We start from the raw sequence: 21,201 nt of genomic DNA, 5'->3' as shown, positions 1-21,201 counted from the left end.
CCAGTAATGACAAAAACATCCCATAACAAAAGCAACGTGAGCTGTAGCACTGTTTGTTGTGTGCAGTTAGCCAGCCTGAGCCAGCGCCTGCCTGCTGAGAGTGTGATTATGGGTGGCCGGCCTGGCCTGTTTGTGAGGGTTGTCTTGGACAGTAATGGTTCACTGCTTCTATTGGATTATGAGAGGGATTTTAAACTGGTACTAAGCCGCAGGGCTGTAGACAGCCTGCGGAGCTGTGTGTTTGGGCATGTGTATATAGGGGTGTGTGTTTGTGGGTGTGTGTGTGCATGTGTGTGTTTGTGTGTCCTGGAGTCCCTAGCAGTCAGCTTGTCTCTACTGTTTTCCATTGTCTGTGGCCATAGGTGGAGGGAGGCACAGCATCTGAAATATGAACCTATTCTGCTTCTCTCTGGTAAGACACACGCTTGCTTTAATGAACCTTCTCTTTCTTGTATTTTTAATATTTTTTTTGGTGTCTCAAAAACTCTACATCTCAGACAGGGTTGCGGATGTTTACTTCCTGAATTGAATGAATTAAAATGTAATTGACCACATCGCCAGGACAGACTGTCTTGTCTCTGCGTTCCCTGTCCAGTCCCTCTCATAATCTGGCAGATTGGTCAGTCAGGGAAAGGATAGGTAGCACAGAGACTCTCTCAGAAGGAGACATAAAGGAGATTCAGCTTTCACTTGTACTATGCTTTAGAAAGTTATCTAAAGACATTTGTGTATTGTAGTTGTTTGTCACGTCGGGTTTTAGAGCTGACAGATCATTTTAATAGGAGGATTCAATGTTCTGAATTGATGAAGCGGCAAATGTTTTATTAATTGGTCCTAAAATACCATGTATCTTTGACAAAGTAGGTTTCTATTCAAATACATACTTTTAGAGGTTGACAAAGAGTCAAGCAAGACGACAGTATGATGCTTTGAATTTAACATTTCCTTTGTAATGTAACTTGAACTTTGAAGAAAAGTTTAAAATAGTATTCTTTGAATACTGTTGACATAGGGGGGTTATGAAAGTGGTTAGGACACAGTTAGAGAGTCCATTTTCCCTAAACACATCCTGGATGAGTCTCCCAAAACTGGTTAGCAACCTGTAACAATAGCCCACATTTAAGAAAAAAAGCATTACATTTTTTTATAGAATGGACATTAGATGTAAAATTTAAAATACCTTTAAAAATAAGAAAAAGTTCATGTTTTTTGCATAAATGTTTTTAGCCTGTTTGGGATTACTGGGTGAATGTGGTCGACATGGAGCTTCATAGAACAGATCACGGATCACCAGGTTATGTAGAGAGGAACATGTCCTATTCATGGATTAGGCCAAAGTAATCACCCCAGAGTCAACATTTAATCCCCCATGCTCACTGTGTAAAGTGTCAATGCAGCTACTTCATTTGTTGTTGGCATGTTATGTACACTACACACTTCAGAACTTGACTTTTACAGCAGGTCTGACTGTAACCCAAGGTAGGATTTAAGACACAGGTAACTAGGTTGGTTTAGCACACCATAGGGATTCATAACAGACTTTAGGGGTTTCCGAGACTAACCAACCCCGAATATGAATACAAAAATTATAGTACTAAAGTAGTGCTCAAACCCACTCAAGGGTCAAAGGTCAGAAGGACCGTGTCTTACTGTGTGTCATACTGTAATCAGATGCATTTTATCAAGTCTCCTAATCTGACCTGGCTAGCCGCATTCCCCGATTGGAAGAATCCAGCATGTCATTCCTATCCAAATAACACTTATAGAACTTGCAACTAGACAGTGAACTTGGTGAAATGGCTTGTGTGTTAAGATCAGAAAGAAAAAGTATGGCACTGCAACTTAAAGATTTGACTGTTTTCTTTCATCACCTCATGCTTATGACAACCAATATAACACAGTAACAAGTCACGAAACTTGGCAAAGCATGGATTTTGATGATTGAGTATATAAACAATACCCTATGGAATAGTCTATTGAGAACACAAAGCAGGGGTTCTCAAACTGGGGTCCGCCGAGGTACTGCAGGGGGTCTGCGGCCAGATCTCAAAATATACAAAATATAAAAATAAATAAAATAATGAACATTATAATTTTTTTACATTAATATCACTAACAACAGATATAACGAATTCTGGCCAAGGGATCTGTGGAATAAATTTAGAGGGTGTAATACAATACAATACAATACAATACATCTATAATGTATCTTCATAACTCTGGGCAACATGGGCCTGGGAGGCTCACAGGGATATTGGTATCCATAGTACTCCATTATACATTTTTCAACTTAATACTTCTTGTATTCCCCCAAAAAGTTTAATTTACTTTTTGTTTTACATAAATACACTGTAATTTAAGCTTTAAAATGGCAAAATTATCTCCCTGTTTCATGGCAAAATGTGTAGAATCGCAGGATATCATCTTTAAAGCTTAAACAACAAAAAATCTCTCTGCAAAATTCTCTCTCTGATGCAAAGAGGTGGGACTTTAAAATGTTACTTCCCAAGGACCGAAACTTGGTTTGTTCGGCCATGCACTGCCGAAGTCATAATAAACCTCTTTGTATGCTAATTTTCTTTGGCTCGAGTTATTAGGGTGTCCCTGGTGAATTTGCTATCACAAAAGATGTCCTCGACTCCCAAAAGTTTGAGAATCCCTGCTGTAAACCACAGCATTCAATGTGTTTATACTGTTTTATGTCTTTCCTGTCCCTGATCATGTTGCTCTCTTTCCTCTGGTCTAGGAGGGCTCGACAGACAGCCTGTATGAGCCTGCTCTCAACAAACACCCAGTCATCCAAGAACACAGTTGTAGAGTTCCCAGTCGACACAACAGCCGACACAGCAGCCCTTCTCTGAGGGACAGGACTAAGTGGAGAAGCTCAGATCCATGTATACCCACAGTGAGTTCTACCAAATATTTAACTAAATATCAATACACTAACTAATGTACTCCCTAACCCTAGAAAATTGTTGCACATCAACACAGTTGCAGTTTCTAGATTGAGCATATATAGATAATCTATAGGTGACTATCCAGATAAAGCGGGACCTAAAGTAGACCTCATACCTCATATCAGGCCAACAGCTTCCAACACACTGACGTTAGTCTCCAACAATAACAAACCAGTCAGACATTGCTGGTGACCTGTGACTGCAATCTGCTGCTGAAACTTCAGGTCATTGGATGGGTGCCTGAAGACCAACTTTTCTGTGTAATCCTAAATCAATCTCTAAATTTAATCAGGGTATTTGGAGATGGCCTACTTGTGCAATACATTATGTGTGCCAGTTCAATGCAGTGTTACGTTACAATTATTTTATTCCCAGGAGCTGTCCGAGGCTCACAAATCCCATTTGAAAAAGAAGAAGAGAAGGTATGAAAGTTTGCATTGTTTACAGCTGTCAGTCAATAAATGCTTTGGTTAAAGAAAGAGTGAGGGGTTTAGTTAACCCCTGAAATGGATACTAAGGCGTGCTGCTTACTGTACACCTCCAGGAGATAATGAGTTAATCAGGAGTTCTCAGCAGGTCCACCGTTAATGTTCCTGTCCTTTCATGGTGGCCTTCACTCTCTAAGCATCCAGGGAGCTGTCTGTTTGGACCTTGGTCCATTGCTCAAGTCCATTAGAGGGCACCTATTCCATAATTTTCATATCGGAACAAGGTCATAGTTCATAGTCTGGTTTGACCGAGGATTGGATTTTTTTTAAATGACCCAATAGAGGTTGAAGTTCAAGGGGGTTCCTAGAGATGTTTATTTGTAATGTTAATTCAAGCAATTACACACTGAAAGCTGAAGTCTTTTTCTATATATTTGACAAATTATAAGCAGTCTACCTGATCTCCTTCACTTAATTTTACTGTAGTAAACAATTAAAGATGGAACTCTTTTCTTAAAGATGTACTTCTCTCCAAAGATCCACAAACAAATTGGCAAGCCCAGTCCATTTACTAACGTAGGTGGAACATAAAACATGTTTACAGGTGTAAACATGGAGCCTATAGCTAGCCTGTGGTTGTGTTAACTATGATATTAGATCAATGGTGTGTATTAGGTGTTATGGTGCAATTTCATGAGAGTTGGGTGGTATTAGGATTAGATTAATTGGGACAAGAGTTGGGATAAATAATATTCTTTCTCATTTACATTTATTGCATGTATTCACCTACTGTAAGTCTAAAACGTAAGATAAAAGATGTGATTTATAGCCACATTTCACAGAATGTTGTTGGAAATACAGTACCTTGGATTTGGATTTCCCAGAATTTTATTTAGGCTAGTGGTTTACAGAATGACACAGACCCAAACTGTTCAAAACATTGCTATTGCATGCAAGGAGAATTGTACTGTGGAAATTACTTGTGTAATTTTTGATTGTGAGTGAATCAAACAGTTGTGTTATGACAAATCTTATCAAGCACGTCATTGTTGTTGAAAGATAAAATCCAGTTAGTATTGTGTGTTTCATGTGTTCATATTGCAACCCTAGCACCAGACTTCTCCTGAGGTGCTGTTCCAGCCATAATATGTCACATATTATGTTCCAGCCATAATATGTCACAATATGCCCGTTAGAGACATTTAACTAATATGGTTAAACAACAACATTCTGACAAAATGTCTGCGTATTGAGTGAATGCTCTGCTGGAGACAACTTGTAGAGACAACCTCAACATTGACAGGAATTTATTTTAATTTGTAATTTCAGATCACATGTACCAACAACGTCAACATCGGACAATGAAACCATAGGTTAGTACAAAAAAAAATATTGCAATACACTGATACATTTGACGTACTCAGACGTGTTTGAGTGAGCGTAAAATCACAGGCTTCTTACTAACTTTGCTTTGATCCTGCTCTCTAATTGATCTGGAGCTGTATAGTGTGCACACAATGCTGCACTCAGTATTAGTAACCTACTTGGCCGTGCTAGACCTACTGGCTTCTGTACTCTATTTGATTTCACTTGGCTCCCTCTTAGCCTTGCTGCCACTAATATAGAGACCTTAATGGCCTCTGTTTTCTTCCCCTGACCCCTCTATTGCAGATAACACAGACACTAATGTCTACTGGCAGTCACCCAGAGAGAAGCAAGATTTTGTTCACATCAAGAATAATCACAGCGAAGGTAAACGGCCAGAAACATATGTCAGCCAAAGAACATAAACCCCATGTTTCATTTAGGGTATGCTTGCTAAGGCCCGAGAGAGACACTATGTGTGTGAGACAGACTTGTAGGATTTAGTTAATGATGACAGATACAGAGAGACCTACTGATGCTCCCCATGCTTTTCCAAAGTCAGTGAGGAAGGAAAAAACCTATCGCAGTGTTTTATGAAGAAGGATTATGTTGAATGAGACAGCTGAATGAGAGCAAACAGGGTGTCTGTTGGCTGTAAAAACGAACTGAGGCTGAGACAAATGGCCCAGACAGTTTCCTTTGGATTCTGGTTCATGAGGCATAGTTACAGTAGGTAACCCTACACCTGCAAATCTACATCTAAACAAGTCAAGATTGTGGTGTGTGTGTGTGTGTGTGTGTGTGTGTGTGTGTGTGTGTGTGTGTGTGTGTGTGTGTGTGTGTGTGTGTGTGTGTGTGTGTGTGTGTGTGTGTGTGTGTGTGTGTGTTACTGACAACAACCTACTGAGTACCAAAGAAGTGGTCTAACCTTGCATTCTTGCCTGTGGTTCCTCAGAGATGGGTCAAGGTCCTTGTCAGGGAAGCGTGCTGGCGGTAGAGGACAGAGTGGAACAGCTGAACTCTGAAAGAAGAGAAAAAGAGCCCACAACTCAGGTAATACTATACATATCATCATCATCATCATCATCATCCTCATCAACATCATCATCCTCATCAACTGTTGGACAAAACATAAATTGTAGACTAGCACGATACCACAAATTCGATTAGAGATATTGGACTTCACTTTTCAAATGACAAAGGCAACTAGATAAACACTTTTCCCCTGAAATGAGCAGCATTAGCTTAATTTACCCAAACAGGTGAGCTCAAATCACCTGGCCTTGCTCATTTCATCAGTGTAGGATATTGGGTACACATGCAATAATCTCTAGGTAAAAGTCACATATTGAATTTCCGACAGGCTTTTTCTAAATTCTCCCCTCTAACGCCATCCCAATCACACATAAATCTGTAAAACGTTGTTTTTCACTTTCTGTTTGAGATATAATCACTTCCTGATTGAAATGCTCAATCATTTTACTAATGAATTCCCCTGACACAGAGCTTTTTGGTTGTGTAAACATTTTGGGTCATCTTGAAATACAGAGAAAGCAATCTACAGTCCCTCGATAATTAGCACCGTAGTCTACATTAGGCCTACTACAGCCGCAAATATTTAAGGACTTGGTAATGGTTGTGGTGAAGTCCACCCTAGGCTCCTATCCTCTTACCACAAATGTGTTCTTTGTCTCCCGCCAATTCGGGTGCATTAATTGTTTTATTAAAAGGTGAATTATCTGTTTATCAATTCCTGCGATTGCCGCTAAATTTACCGTTAATCCCCGCCATTTCTCAATAATCTAGAAAGATAGTGTTTGGATAATGTATTATTATTCACGGAATGTATTATCATTCTTGGAGCTGACCCGTTTCCAGAGCTCACAAATCACGATACACTTGTGAGAAATACGTTTTGGAATATTTCATTTCATTTAAGACTTTTCTGTCAATTTCCAATTTTATTTGGAGAGCTCCACGTTTGTTTGCATGTGTCTGGTTCCTTCATCCCGCCAAAATGTTCAGTGATCACACATAGAAATACACATGCATGTCACGTTTGGGAGTCAGTAGGTCTATTGTGAGTTGAGATACATTTGGGAATAGAGATAAATTTGTGAACAGTCATGAAATAGTATGATTAAGTCTGATTTAGATGAATTTACCAACGTAATGAATGATATATAAATTGCCTTTTATGTAGTGCTATGTTGAACATTAGGCCTAACCCTGGTTTTCACTAAAAGCATTGAGGATATAAGTAACTCATTAAACTTGTATTGTTATTTTGTTTATGCAGGGGGTGAACTTCGAGGCCTGGAACCCAAACTATGAGCCCCCTGACAGCCATCAGCATAACATGGTGAGTGTTATTGTCAGCAGGGGCAGCCAGAGACCTCATGCCCATTGAAACTGATGGTGTACCTTAATACATTTTCAGCATTTATCTGAAAGATATACACAAGAAATACAAGAAATATTCTCTTGTTTCATGCAGTGCTAAATACTGACCGTATGCTATAATAGACGACACAGTAATTGTCGATTGGAGAGAAGAACAATGCACTATGGCATTAGCACAATCTCCTGTGGGACAAGCAGGCAGCAATCACTTTAGCAGCACAGTGATAATTATTAGTAATGCAGTGCAGATGGCAGAGCATGGAAATGGTAATCCCTCACCCACATGGCCCCTGAGCTGCACGCGGATCGGTCTCTCTGTGTTAGTGTGTTTGTCTGGATGTGAGACGCGGATCGGTCTCTCTGTGTTAGTGTGTTTGTCTGGATGTGAGACGCGGATCGGTCTGTGTGTTAGTATGTTTGTCTGGATGTGGAATGCGGATCTTTGTGTGTGTCAAGACATGTGCCTTTATGTTTGTTTGTGAGACCAGAAAGGATGTAGCAAGCTCTCTCTGTGCTTCTTTCTCTACATATAGTATACCCAGCAAACCGGCAAGGGGAAAGTGAGCACACATGGGTTATTACATGTTGTGTCCGTTTATATGGTTCTATCTATTTGAGATTTTGGCACAAAAACCGTTGCTGGTGCTGGCATATATGTATTTATTGGGCTCCCGAGTGGCGCAGCGGTATAAGGCATTGCATCTCAGTGCTAGAGGCGTCACTACAGACACCCTGGTTCGAATCCAGGCTGTATCACAACCGGCTGTGATTGGGAGTCCCATTGGGTTGCGCACAATTGGCCCAGCGTCGTCAGGGTTTGGCCGGTGTAGGCCGTCATTGTAAATAAAAATGTGTTCTTAACTGACTTGCCTAGTTAAATAAAGGTTACATTTTTTTTATTATTATCGAGTGAAATGTACCTTTGCATTTTATTTTGGTGAGGTTTAAAAATGTCCCGGTCCATCCATTCCCTCATCCTTCATCCCGCCAGTTGAATTACAACTAATAGATCAACCAACGTCCTCAGGTGACTGGGAAGGCACCATGTGGTACAGTTAGACCTACTGCTCTGCTGGCCAGGTTTGTCAGGGTGGTTGGGGTGAGGAAGAGGTAGGCTGTGAACTGAGGGTAGAAGACGTCAGGTGTGTGTCTGTGGCGGCGGCCATATCACAGACACTCCTCCACTTTAATCTTCTTGCTGACTCTATAACCAGTGCAAAACTAAAGACAAATAAAAACAAGACGAAAACATGGCATGTGAAGTTTTCACTTGACAACTTGAGAGTACTAGGCATTACATAATGCACACTGATATTATGGACACTGATAGCCTACCCTACCCATATTATTCTACTGCAGACTGGGGATGCGGAGGCTGACATGGCTGAATCTAAGGGAAAGCTGAAGAGGTTCCAGAGGCTAGTGAAAGTGAAGAAGGGAAGCCAGATGGGACTAGATGATGGAAAGACTGACAGCAATTGTGAGTTCTAATGGATGCACCTTGGCTCCAAATTCAAAGACAGAGCTGCCTGCCTGCTTGATACACAACAAATCCTATGAAAACAAAACCCTAGAATAATAGGGGCAACTCTCATTAACAATTGAAAGCTGATGATTTTATTGTTCTTTATAGAATAAATTATGTATCTATGAATGAATAGGACTAAAAAGCCCTTTATTTCTCTTCTTGTCCAGGTCACTTGGCAGACTCTGTGTTCAGTAACGACAGTCCCGTCATCACCTGCATCGGGCTGGGGAAGAAGACAGAGAAGAAGTCCTCGAAGGCTGACCCACCATCGCCACAGAAGCAGCAGACTAAGGAGACCAATGGGAAAGCTGTGGAAGGACCTTGGAGCACTGGGGTTCACGACCACCACTGGGGCCTCACACAATTCCCTCCACCCTGGGATGTCCCCTACCACACCTGCCACCGGCCCCCAGGCGAGCCCCGGAACTATGGCTTTGACTTCACCCTGCCCCGAGCAACAGCTTGGGACCGCTTTGAGAGTCTGGTCCAGGAACTGGACAGCAAACAGACGCCGCCAGTGTTCTCACACCAACGGGTCATCCGCTCGATCACAGATCTGGACATCTCAGAATCCACGGTAAGATACGGTTCACTTAAAGGAGCTTACATACAGGTCTGACAGAGGTATTGTGGGAAGCTGTGGGACTGGTGTTTCCTGAGAAATGATTGCTTTGTAGGGCACACTTCCCCCTACACAGGCAAATCTCTATTTGGTATTCATTTAACAATAAACAAGCTTATTAAGGTAATAGAACGGAAACTGCAATATACAGGCTTTGTGGTAATTCACCCCTTCCTGTGCTCACCAGTCGCTTGGCCACTTCCTCATAAGTAATTTTTCTGGTTACAGTGAACTATCAAAAAAACTATGAAGACAACAGTTTGTGACATAGTCTGAAAAGTATTTCAACCTTAAAAAATTGCAGTTATGGCAAAAAACGAATTACTCACATTATTACAACCCCAATCCAGCAGTCATCAATGAGGCTTTCTGGGTGCACTGAGGATTATTCAGTGTCTGTAGCTTGTTGACCAGACTTTCCACCTCCCACCTAAAAGTACAACACATGCATGTCTTTCATCACAGATAAACAGACTGTGTAGATATAGTCACATCCTGGCTGCCGTAGAGGAAATGTAGCTGCTCTGCAGAACTGTTGCAGTACAGTAGGTTGTTGATATGATGATTGGTCAAATAAGCAACAGCACAGTTGTTTTTTATCAACAACAAAAAAACTGACCAGCAGTTATTCAGATTCAGCACTATGCTTCAGAGGAAACCGTCAAATGTCTCAAACAAAGACACAAAGAGCAAGACAAAACCAAAGGTGAGATGATTTAAAAGTCTTTTTTTTTTTTTGTGTAAAATGTGCTTTTCGATTTGCTGCTGTAATAACAAAAAACAACATTTTATATGGCTGGGCATTTTGTTTAAACATTTTTTAACTTAAAGTACTTGTTGTAATTTAAAATAAAAGGAAAAGTTCTAAAGCATATTTGCCAAACATTAGGCTGTATTACAGCGGTAACTCAGGATATTGAAAATGAAGATTCACTCAAAAGTTTGAGTTCATTATAAAAGCAATACTAGCATTTGTTGCTCTTACTATTTGACCATTATTTCTGTTAGAAATCATTAGCTTTCCCCAGTAGGTGACAGTGACTGCAGCCAGCCAAGGTTCACGGTTCACTAACGGTCAGATGATCATTGCGGGGCCACGCGCCAGGGTTTAATGTAACAGATGTTGGATGAGAGCCTCAGAATGACCACTAAAACTAATCTAATGGGCCGCCAGTGAACAACGGACCATTGCTTTTCACACAGTCACATTTTTTATGACGTTTATGCAGATTATTATCTTTCAATTAGCATAGTGCATATGAGCAGATGACAGGTTTAAGGGCGAACAGCAGGATGTACTAGAATAATAAAATCCATAACAATAACGCTATTATATAACAGGAATACAACACACACACAAAATTGTAGCACAAGAATGACATGAAATACTATAATATTCAATGTATTACATTGGATTTAGTATAAGAGATTTACATTACATCACTTTATGGCAAACAGCCGACCATAACTGATACAAACCTCAGCTGTAGTGAAGCTGAACACCACTCAGTACTCATCCATTACCATACAGAAGTACTCATAATATTCATGATATCAATAGTAGTAGTAGTACAAAACAACAATACTACAATGACAAGGTTTGGTTTGGCAGCTTTAGAAAATACATCTGTAGAGTTCAAACTGAACCTGCAGTTATATCATCACATCCAATCTTAGTCAAATGCAACATGACACAATAAGCACAAAAAAGATTAGGAGAAATCTCATAAAATGCCATAATGGAGCCTGGTGGTAATACAGACAGTACTATGTAAATACATGACCAGAGGAACAGCCAGATTAGATGTATGGTTTACAAGGTATAGGCCTACTACAGACGTTACTTGTTTGTATTGTGCTGCTTTGAGTTCAACATAAACACGACAGACAGACAACATGTGTCCTGCTGTTACCATCCCAAACACGTTTTAATCTGTAAAGTTAATCTCTCATCTCACCCAGCGCTCCACCAGTTTTGGCCGATTTGACTCACTCAGACACCAACCAGCCCCAGTGAAGCCAGAGGAAAATGGAGGTGCTTTGGTACGTGAAGCATCTGTCTGATTTTGTCGGCTACTTCAACAAGTAATTCCTTATAAGTAACACTGTAAACTTTCTTAATTGTTTCTAGGGATGTGACGGCATGGAATTTTGGATTACGGTTATTTGTCAGCCAAATGACCGTGGTCACCGTTATAGCCGTTTGAATAGCAAAAAAAATGAAAAAATAAATTTTCTCCTCTCCTCTCCTCGGCTCATGACCGCATGTGCTGCCATAGAAATAGAATGACTAGAACGGTAGTCCCCATTAAAATCAATGATGGCATACTGTGTGGACTGGCGGCCATTGCAAGCGTACCCATAGCAGAGATCATTTTGAGAAGAGGGGAATCTCACTCGAATCCTATTAACACCCATTGTGTACGTTTCCCATGTGTCGACAATGGGCAACGCGGTGCATTATGGGTGATTATGGGACAAGGAGATCACTCCTTCAAGAATGGGAGTCAATTGGACGCTAAACTCAAAAAACAGCATTAGCATGAATTACTTGAACAAGAAGTACAACATTACGAATCTTTTCCGAGATGTGAGATAATTAACTTGTTCTCTGTAATATCGTACAGCTTTGAAATCGTGACATTACGTACTTTCGAGGAAAATAGGCAGGTTTCTCGACTCATATCCACAACATGAACGCTATTGGTCGACAGTCTGCTGGGTGGGGCGTTTATACGTGGTTCCATTTATTGGCCACTGGGATTCATATCTTCTCCTTTCTAAGTATCTCTGCCCATAGGAGCAAAGCAGTAAGTAATAGCAGGAAGTGTACCCATCAATATGTGCAGTAATTTTTTTGATTAAACTCAACTGACATTACTTAGGTGATAATGCAAACCGTGCCAATATATCCATCAAACACCGGCTTCGAGGGCATAATCACTTTTATACAATGAGTTATAACAACATATTCAAATAATGATTCACATATTTTCATAAAAAACATTATTTTGATGAATTTATTCATACTATTTCATCCTCCCACAAGATATAGTCCTGACATAAATCTAAGGTTGATACCCAATCCGACTGGTCGTTCGTTCTATTGGTTCGGTTGACAGAGTAGTTAAGTCTTTTTGTTCTGTATCTATGGACGCGACCCAGTCGTTCTTTCTAAATGTTCCATTGCCACACTGGCTGGCAACGTTCTTATGCCTTTCTTGCTAGCTAGCCAACTACGGCTAACTTACAGTCACGTCAAACAGTGCAGTCAGAATAACAGCAAAGTAGCTGCATTTGTGTTTGTTTAAGCTGTTTTCTAGTGACATTTATTTGGATACAGCCATAACAATGAGCTAATAATGCGCGATTTCGCCTGCATAGAAAATGTGCTCTCTCGTCAAGACACTGTTCAGAGGAGCTAGCCAACAACACAGCTAACACAATCACTTCAAACTTAAGCTGGAAAGACTGCAAACTAGCAGCATTACATTTAGTTTCACCTGTTTTCTATTGACATTCATTTTTATATATCCATAAAAATGATGCCAGCTGATTCATGAGTTCGACTAGCTGAGAAAAGCTGTCTGCCTGTCTGTCTCGTCCCGACTCCCTACACCTTCATTACTATGGGACTGCTGAAGATCGAATTTCAAAATGTAAACAATGTTGCAAATGTCGGAGAGACTTACAGCAAGGTTAATACAAATCTCCGCAGTTGAAAACCAAATGCTAGTCTAAAAGAAATGGGAGATAATGTCTAGATACTTTTTATAGTGGAGAATTGCCTGGCTGGACTGATGAGACAGTGGATTGCGCAGTGAGATGGGACAGAGTAAATAGGCATTTTAATGTCATAGCTTTAGCGGGTGGTAATGTGTGGAATGAACACCGGCTGGAATGCGATTTTTTAAATAATCATCATCCAGGATTAGATCCACCCGTTGTATAATAAAAATATATTCCATTGCATGAGCCACATAAATTAAATGAACATTCCAAACTCAGCAAAAAAAGAAACATCCTCTCACTGTCAACTGCGTTAATTTTCAGCTAATTTAACATGTGTCAATATTTGAATGAACATAACAAGATTCAACAACTGAGACATAAACTGAACAAGTGCCACAGACATGTGACTAACAGAAATTGAATAATGTGTCCCTGAACAAAAGGGGGGGGGGGGTCAAAAGTAACAGTCAGTATCTGGTGTGGCCACCAGCTGCATTAAGTACTGCAGTGCATCTCCTCCTCATGGACTGCACCAGATTTGCCAGTTATTGCTGTGAGATGTTACCCCACTCTTCCACCAAGGCACCTGCAAGTTCCCGGACATCTCTGGGGGGGAATGGCCCTAGCCCTCACCCTCCGATCCAACAGGTCCCAGACGTGCTCAATGGGATTGAGATCCGGGCTCTTTGCTGGCCATGGCAGAACACTGACATTCCTGTCTTGCAGGAAATCACATACAGAACGAGCAGTATGGCTGGTGGCATTGTCATGCTGGAGGGTCATGTCAGGATGAGCCTGCAGGAAGGGTACCACATGAGGGAGGAGGATGTCTTCCCTGTAACGCACAGCATTGAGATTGCCTGCAATGACAACAAGCTCAGTCCGATGATGCTGTGACACACCGCCCCAGACCATGATGGACCCTCCACATCCCAATCGATCCCGCTCCAGAGTACAGGCCTCGGTGTAATGCTCAATCCTTCGACGATAAATGCGAATCCGACCATCACCCCTGGTGAGACAAAACCACAACTCGTCAGTGAAGAGCACTTTTATACCAGTCTTGTCTGGTCCAGCGACAGTGGGTTTGTGCCCATAGGCGACGTTGTTGCCGGTGATGTCTGGTGAGGACCTGCCTTACAACAGACCTACAAGTCCTCAGTCCAGCCTCTCTCAGCCTATTGCGGACAGTCTGAGCACTGATGGAGGGATTGTGCGTTCCTGGTGTAACTCGGGAAGTTGTTGTTGCCATCATGTACCTGTCCCGCAGGTGTGATGCTCGGATGTCCCGATCCTGTGCAGGTGTTGTTACACATAGTCTGCCACTGCGAGGACGATCAGCTGTCCATCCTGTCTCCCTGTAGCGCTCTTTTAGGCGTCTCACAGTACGAAACATTGCAATTTATTGCCTTTGCCACATCTGCAGTCCTCATGCCTCCTTGCAGCATGCCTAAGGTACATTCATGCAGATGAGCAGGGACCTTGGGCATCTTTCTATTGGTGTTTTTCAGAGTCAGCAGAAAGGCCTCTTTAGTGTCCTAAGTTTTCATAACTGTGACCTTAATTGGTCTTAACGACCGTTCCACAGGTGCATGTTCATTAATTGTTTATGGCTCATTGAACAATCGGAAACAGTGTTTAAACCCTTTACAAAGAAGATCTGTGAAGTTATTTGGATTTTTACAAATTATCTTTGAGAGACAGGGTCCTGAAAAAGGGGCATTTCTTTTTTTGCTGAGTTTACATTACCATGGAAATTATAGCATCACAATACCAGGCAGCCATTGCAAATGTAACCATGAGTTTACCAGTCAAATTCCAATCCCGTTCTATTCATTCTATTTCCATGTGTGCTGCTGCTGAAGTGAAGGGGGCTTTGCCTAGGCAACCAAAGACTTGTTTGCTACAACACCTTGCTTTTGTCAGCAAGGAGCAACAAAGTTTCATCACATTGTAAAGAGTTCATGTTACCGCAGAAACAGATTCAACCGCATGAATGCCTGGCCGTCCTGTCTTCAGATTGTTCCACAAAAAAAACAATGGTTTCAAATGGTTATGACGTCTTTTTTTTGGGGGGTGGGGGGGGGGGTTGATTGGTCTTCATCCATAATTGGCTGTTACACAGTACGGTTATTGTCCCAGCCCTAATTGTTTCAACATTAGTAGATTTTTATTTCTTTTTCCAAAATAAACTGATTCATGTTTCAAGCCAGCAGGGCTGACATCTTTTTAAAATGATGTTGCTGTATCGTAGTTTAAGCATTTCAACTATGTAACAACAAGTGTATGTTGATATGTGTGCAGTCTGCAGAGGGAGAGCAGGTTAATAGTGGTGACCAGATCAGATCAGGAGGTATAGGCAAGAAGATGAAGGCCATCTCACTGACGATGAGGAAGAGGATGGGCAGGCAGTACGCTAAAGCCCTGTCAGAGGATATGGTGAGTGAGACGAAGCACGTTGTGGCAAACAGATCAACTGTGTTTTCTTTTCTTTATTTTTTAGTTTGATTTTGTTTAAATAGATTAATAAAATTATTCAATATTGCACTTAAATTTTTACATTGCAATTACCATTGTACAGTTTTTCTTTACATTGAAAACAAAACCGACAAACCCCCCAACCTCAACTGTATTTTTTGACATTCAGTGTGCCACAGACCTCTGATAAAAGCCAAACGAATTAAATGAAAGTTGAACTAAAAGAAAGTTGATGTCTGAATGCAGAGGTATAGGCTGATATGTAGGAAATGTACAGTAAGACCAAGTCCACATAAATGAACAATATAAAACCAACAGAACAGGAACCTTGGAAGTGAATAGTACAGAATGATAATACAGTGATCATAGAGTGGTAATATAATACAGTAATAATACAGTGCATGGCTCATCAGGAAGTAAAGAAAGGAGGACTATAAATTATGACGAACAAGTTGGTCTCTGGACTAAAAGCCTAGCCTAACATGTCCAAACACTGGTCAGTACAGGACAAAGACTCATTAACACGTCACCTGGTAACCAAGTAATTTGTGAAGCTAAAAAGACACAACCCTTCTCTCACAAAGAGAACGAGGGAGGTACAGTCAGAGCCTATGGAGCAGGTATAGGGGGATTACACACAGCTCCTGCCTATGTCAAGTCTCAGTTATAAATGGCAAGGCAGCTCTGTGTGGATTAAGGACTCAGAGAGAGAGGAGAGAAGCTACTCTGTGTTCTTGCACAAACTGCCTGGGATACTGAGCCGTTTTGGCACACGGAACATCTTAGAACCCTGCCCCGACCCGGCCCTCTGATTAGTTTAGCTTTCTCCTTTCCTTCCTCCTCAACCGCCATGCTGTGAGAAGAGATGAGATGGGGAGTGACGGCATAAAGAGAAAAGGAGGGCAAAGAAAATAAAAAAACATGACCTGTTCTGTTGTTTTTTTACTGGTAGTGCGACGAGACGGAGAGAGATGAAGAAGGAGAAGGGGATGTTGTTTACGGCGTCCATTCATTTCCAAAAGGACACAGAAAGTCCAGTCACTCTCTGGAAAGCCTCTACAGTCTCAATAGTGGACAAAGCTCCTCCAGTAAGCACACAGCCAACATCTTACTGGATTCAACAAGTTCACTCTCTTTACTAATGCAATTTTAGTTTACTCTGCAGTTGATAAAAATCAAGTGTGTAGTCTCATCTGCTAAGGCATGTTGTTGGACCTTGATTTACCCAACAAAGGATGCCTGACAAACATAATCACAGTCAAAATTCTAAACTGTCAATATTTAATTCACCGCCATAACCATCATACTGTAACTTAATATTATAATTGTTAAGTAGACTACTGTTAGACCAGCATCAATCATAGGAGGCTGCTGAGGGGAGGACGGCTCATAATAATGGCCGGAACGGTGCGAATGGAATGGCATCAAACAACTGACAACCATGTGTTTAATGGATTTGATACCATTCCCCTAATTCCGCTCCAGCTATTACCACAGGCCTGTCCTCCACAATTAAGGTGCCACCAACCTCCTGTGGCATCAACCCTCATGAATAGACATCGCATTAAGGAGTAAAAAAACTACCTCACTATATAGCATGATGTATGACAACACCCACAATGCTCACCGTAACACATTCGGCCCTGTGTTTGTAAAGGTTGTTGTGAAGCTAACATGATGTCTGTCTCCTACCAATCCAACTGTGCTGCGCCCTAGGTGGGGTTACCAGTGGGTCAGACGGCTCCAGTAACAGAGACAGTCTGAGGCTGGATGAGGAGCTGCCTCTGTCCTACACAGGCCAGTTCTGTGGCAGAGCCCGGGTCCACACTGACTTTGTCCCCAGTCCCTACGACACTGAATCACTCAAACTTAAGGTAACCTACCTGACTGAACCACCTGACTGAATTGTCAAACCTGTCCTTCAGCACATCCTCGTGGATTTTTAAGCAGTTGAGATAGAGCCAATGTCTTGCAAAGTAGCTTGTGTAGACCTAATACATTGCATTGCTCAAGTAAAATGCCAATTTCTTCTTTCAGGTAGGGGATGTGATTGAGATCATCAGCAAACCTCCTATGGGGATATGGACAGGCATGCTGAACAACAAGGTGGGGAACTTTAAGTTCATCTACGTAGACCTCATAGTAGAGAAGGTTCCTGAACCGCCTCAGAAGATGACACACAGGAGGAGCAGGAGACCCCGGCCCAAAACGCTACAGGAACTCCTAGAGCGCCTCAATTTGGAGGTAAACTGACTCTCTCTCTCGCTCTCTCACTGTCTCTCTCTCTCACTCTCTTCTCTGTCTCTCTCCTCAAACCTGCTGTCACAAACAATCGTTCTCAAACAAACTTGTTTCCTGCATTCTTTTAAAAAAACTATAAATTGCATCTTTAGAGAACCATACATTTCTGATGTCAACACAGTGATGACAGACAGGATTGAGATGTTTTTGTTGTAACATGATGGCTTGCTTACCGATTGGTATTGTTTCTCTGTGTTGTAGGAGTATGCCTCCTCCCTGCTCCTTAATGGGTACCAGACAGTAGATGACCTGAGGGAGCTGAAGGAGCAGCATCTGGTGGAACTCAATGTGACTGATTCTGAACACAGACATCGTCTGATGGCTGCCGTCGAGTGCCTCCAAGAACCCCAAAGTGAGTCAGGGCAGTCTTTTCCCTACTTTGATTTCCAGGTGGGATGCAAAGGCACTCAAGACAACACCTGGGCCTTCTGGCATCAACATTGCCAATTTAAACCAATAACAATCCAAACTCTTAGGTGAGGCACTCCAGAGCTGCTAGTTCTGACAAAAACAGTAGGTGTGGAGGAGATCATAATTCCCTCTAAGCATATGTACTGTATTTAGATTGCCAAAGGTCTGGTTTTAGATGTCAAGCGGATAAGGAAGGGTATACCGTCAGCGGAGGAAGTGCTGTATCAGGGCAGTGGTATCAGGGACACAGATAAAAAGGCTAATGATAACTGGATAACCACCACTTACAGCAGAGAACACAACAGGACAGTTACCACACATAATTCAACACAGTCACAACCAATCATTCAGGACAGTTACCACACACGGTTCAAAAGAGTTACAATAAACAATTCAGGACAGTTACAGCAAACAGCTCACAACAGTTACCAATCACAGTTTAAAACCATTAACAATACTGCTAAATTGGCAAACTGTCTATTATAACAAAGTAATATCACGGCAAGAAGTGAACTTCAGAATACAACATTAATTGAGTGCATCTCACAGTGTGTGTTAATAACAGGATATCAGCCATCTTGTCCTGGCCATAGCTAGATAAAGAAGATGTATTACACTGCTAATACCTTAAGAGTCAGTTGCTAGAAGGACATGAAAGGAAAGGCTGAGTGGTAGTCAAGAAACATAACATTGAGGGATGCAAGACAAGACAAGCTACTAACAGGAAATGTCATTTTCAGAAGCCACTGTGGTTTGGGTGTTGCACTAGCCCATATATCTTGTTTTTCAATCTTATGCAAACGCTTTGGATCTTTTGAACTTCACTTTTAGCTGCAGTAACCAAAAGTAACAAGGTCTCGGACTCAGAGATTCAACAGCCTACATAAATATTGAAACATACCAGCTACAATAGGCATAATATTTCAGTGCTTGAGAGAAAAAGGAAACAATGAAAACAGTTTTTTCTGCAACTCTGATATTGTGGGAGCATATCAGATTTGTGGACATAACATTTAAATAGACCACAATAAGCTCTCTAAGCCCCCATGTCTGTTCTATTCCAGGTGATGGTCAGAAGGAGGGAGAGTTAAACAAGGAAGCCAAGTCCCCAACTGAGAGTATTAAAGCCGACCTGAACTGCCCCAGAGACTCTGGCTGCTACATGCCTTCTGACTGCTCAGACAACAGCAAGGAAGAGACAGACATCCACGTGCCAGCACTGCACCATCATTCTCCCATGGCTCAGACCTAACTGCCACCAGCAGATAGACACTCCTAAGGGTCTTTCAGAAAAACTATCGATGTGGATCCATGCAATAATTGTCTCATGCGATAGACCCTTTACGTAGGACAAGAGCACTCCTCTTTGCTTTCATACTGCATTCAGTATCAGTAGCCTATGTGGCTGGCATTGCAGTTGTTATGCATTAACCCACTATTTGCACATAATTTCAACCCAAAAAATCTGTGATGACAGTGAATCAACTTCTAACCTAAATCCAATGACAATGTTGATTTTAACGTTAAATTCACATTAGTTGACAACTCAACCAAATGTAAATCAAAACTAGATGTTGAACTGAGGTCTGTGCCCAGTGGTTATCTACTGTACACCAAAGGCAGACCAGGCATTTCCTGAGTTGGCTTGGGTGCTGGTTTGTAATTGTTGATGATGTATCCCAAGCCTTTACAGTTATTCCTCAAGTCTCGTGAGTCATCCTGTCATTGGACCTGTGAAATCATTGCAGTAGGCTAGGCTTTGTTTTTAGCATAATGTCAACATTACTGTGTGTGGGTGTACAGTACATTTTCAGAGGTGCATGTGGAAGAGGGAGATATTAAATGAGGGTCTAAAGCATTTTTCTACTGTATCTCAGATTTATGGTATTATTGAACATTTTGTTAAAGTGATTTGAGAGTTAGCAGCTTACTGACAGTTTTTTGAAAGCTCTCCTTCATTCTAGCAATTGTTTTACCAATGTACCAATGAAACGACTATGAAATGCAATATTTTTCCAAAAATAAAGTATTATAATTTTCTGCAGCTGTTAAATCATTTCTGGTGAGAATGGCACAAGGGGATACATTGTTTTTCTTCTGAATTTTCATCAGGAAGAACAACCAGCAGAGGTATGGCAATATAGGCCTACAATTGGTTGGTAAAAATTCTTCATAATACAGTAATATATTAACATTTCCATAGGCATGAAATAAGCACACTGGATACATTTACATTCTTTATTTAAGCAAGTCGCTGATTTCAGATGGAAATCTGAGCGGTACATCACTCCACCCTTACTTCAGAGCAGGAGTCCACATGGTGGAAGTGTTGTCCAAATCTCTCAGTAAACACCATATATCCTGGATTGGGCCTAATCCAACACAGGCCTATTTATTCCTAAATGTATAATCCTAAACTGAACAGATTTGACCATTCTGTTGTTAGCAGTGTGCCATTTATAATGGATGGAGAAACGTTTATAATAGCACAATCATGACTCTTTTAAGGAACAGATCTGTGAAACACTGCAATTTAAAAATATACTTGTTTTGCCAACTCACACAATTATGGGGTTTAAACTCGACTAGAAACACTTTAAAAATTACAGTAAGTACATTTGCACATGGTAAAAATAAAAGGTAAAAATAAAATCCAAAATATCCATAGTATATGATGTACAACTACACGGTCGTGTTTCCCCAAGATAAAGGGACACATCTATTGCTTTATTTCCACATATGATCCACATATAGTTCAAGTCAAAAGTTCTGACACACCTACTCATTCAAGAGGTTTTATTTATTTTTACTATTTTCTACATTGTAGTATAATAGTGAAGACATCAAAACTATGAAATAACACATATGGAAACATGTAGTAATCCAAAAAGTTTTAAACAAATAAACATATATTTTATATTATAGATTCTTCAAAGTAGCCACCTTTTGCCTTGATGACAGCTTTGCACACGCTTG

At 41.1% G+C, this 21,201-nt stretch overlaps 1 protein-coding gene and 1 long non-coding RNA gene across 4 annotated transcripts in view; one reads left to right on the top strand and one right to left on the bottom strand.

The window, feature by feature from the left end:
* LOC139537413 (uncharacterized) overlaps positions 1–9,733 on the bottom strand; it is a 38,789-nt gene extending 29,056 nt beyond the window's left edge. The window contains exons 1-3 of the long non-coding RNA XR_011667526.1: positions 9,633–9,733; positions 8,074–8,374; positions 5,679–5,771 (exon numbers count right to left, since the gene is read on the bottom strand). This is a non-coding gene — a long non-coding RNA (uncharacterized lncRNA). The remainder of the gene's footprint in view (positions 1–5,678; positions 5,772–8,073; positions 8,375–9,632) is intronic.
* Positions 311–20,265, top strand: samsn1b (SAM domain, SH3 domain and nuclear localisation signals 1b). 3 transcript variants are annotated; one of them, XM_071338661.1, is made up of 16 exons: positions 311–412; positions 2,747–2,905; positions 3,333–3,379; positions 4,715–4,758; positions 5,057–5,137; positions 5,706–5,803; positions 7,050–7,112; positions 8,513–8,633; positions 8,849–9,258; positions 11,266–11,346; positions 15,340–15,474; positions 16,466–16,601; positions 17,230–17,387; positions 17,551–17,757; positions 18,016–18,166; positions 19,290–20,265. In XM_071338661.1, the coding sequence occupies exons 1-16, from the start codon at positions 389–391 to the stop codon at positions 19,475–19,477; spliced, it is 2,103 nt and encodes a 700-aa protein (XP_071194762.1). In that variant the 5' UTR covers positions 311–388; the 3' UTR covers positions 19,478–20,265. The 3 variants fall into 3 exon arrangements, with proteins under 3 accessions (XP_071194762.1, XP_071194763.1, XP_071194764.1); XM_071338662.1 differs by lacking the exons at positions 311–412; positions 2,747–2,905; positions 3,333–3,379; ... (4 more) ...; positions 8,513–8,633; positions 8,849–9,258 and adding an exon at positions 9,784–10,009; XM_071338663.1 differs by lacking the exons at positions 311–412; positions 2,747–2,905; positions 3,333–3,379; ... (5 more) ...; positions 8,849–9,258; positions 11,266–11,346 and adding an exon at positions 9,784–10,009.
* Positions 20,266–21,201: the final 936 nt, after the last annotated feature.

The sequence above is a fragment of the Salvelinus alpinus genome, chromosome 13 (genome assembly GCF_045679555.1).
Source record: "Salvelinus alpinus chromosome 13, SLU_Salpinus.1, whole genome shotgun sequence".
Taxonomy (NCBI): Eukaryota; Metazoa; Chordata; class Actinopteri; order Salmoniformes; family Salmonidae; genus Salvelinus; species Salvelinus alpinus.
Note: the sequence above shows the minus strand (reverse complement) of the source record. Positions and strands in the feature narration are given on the sequence as shown.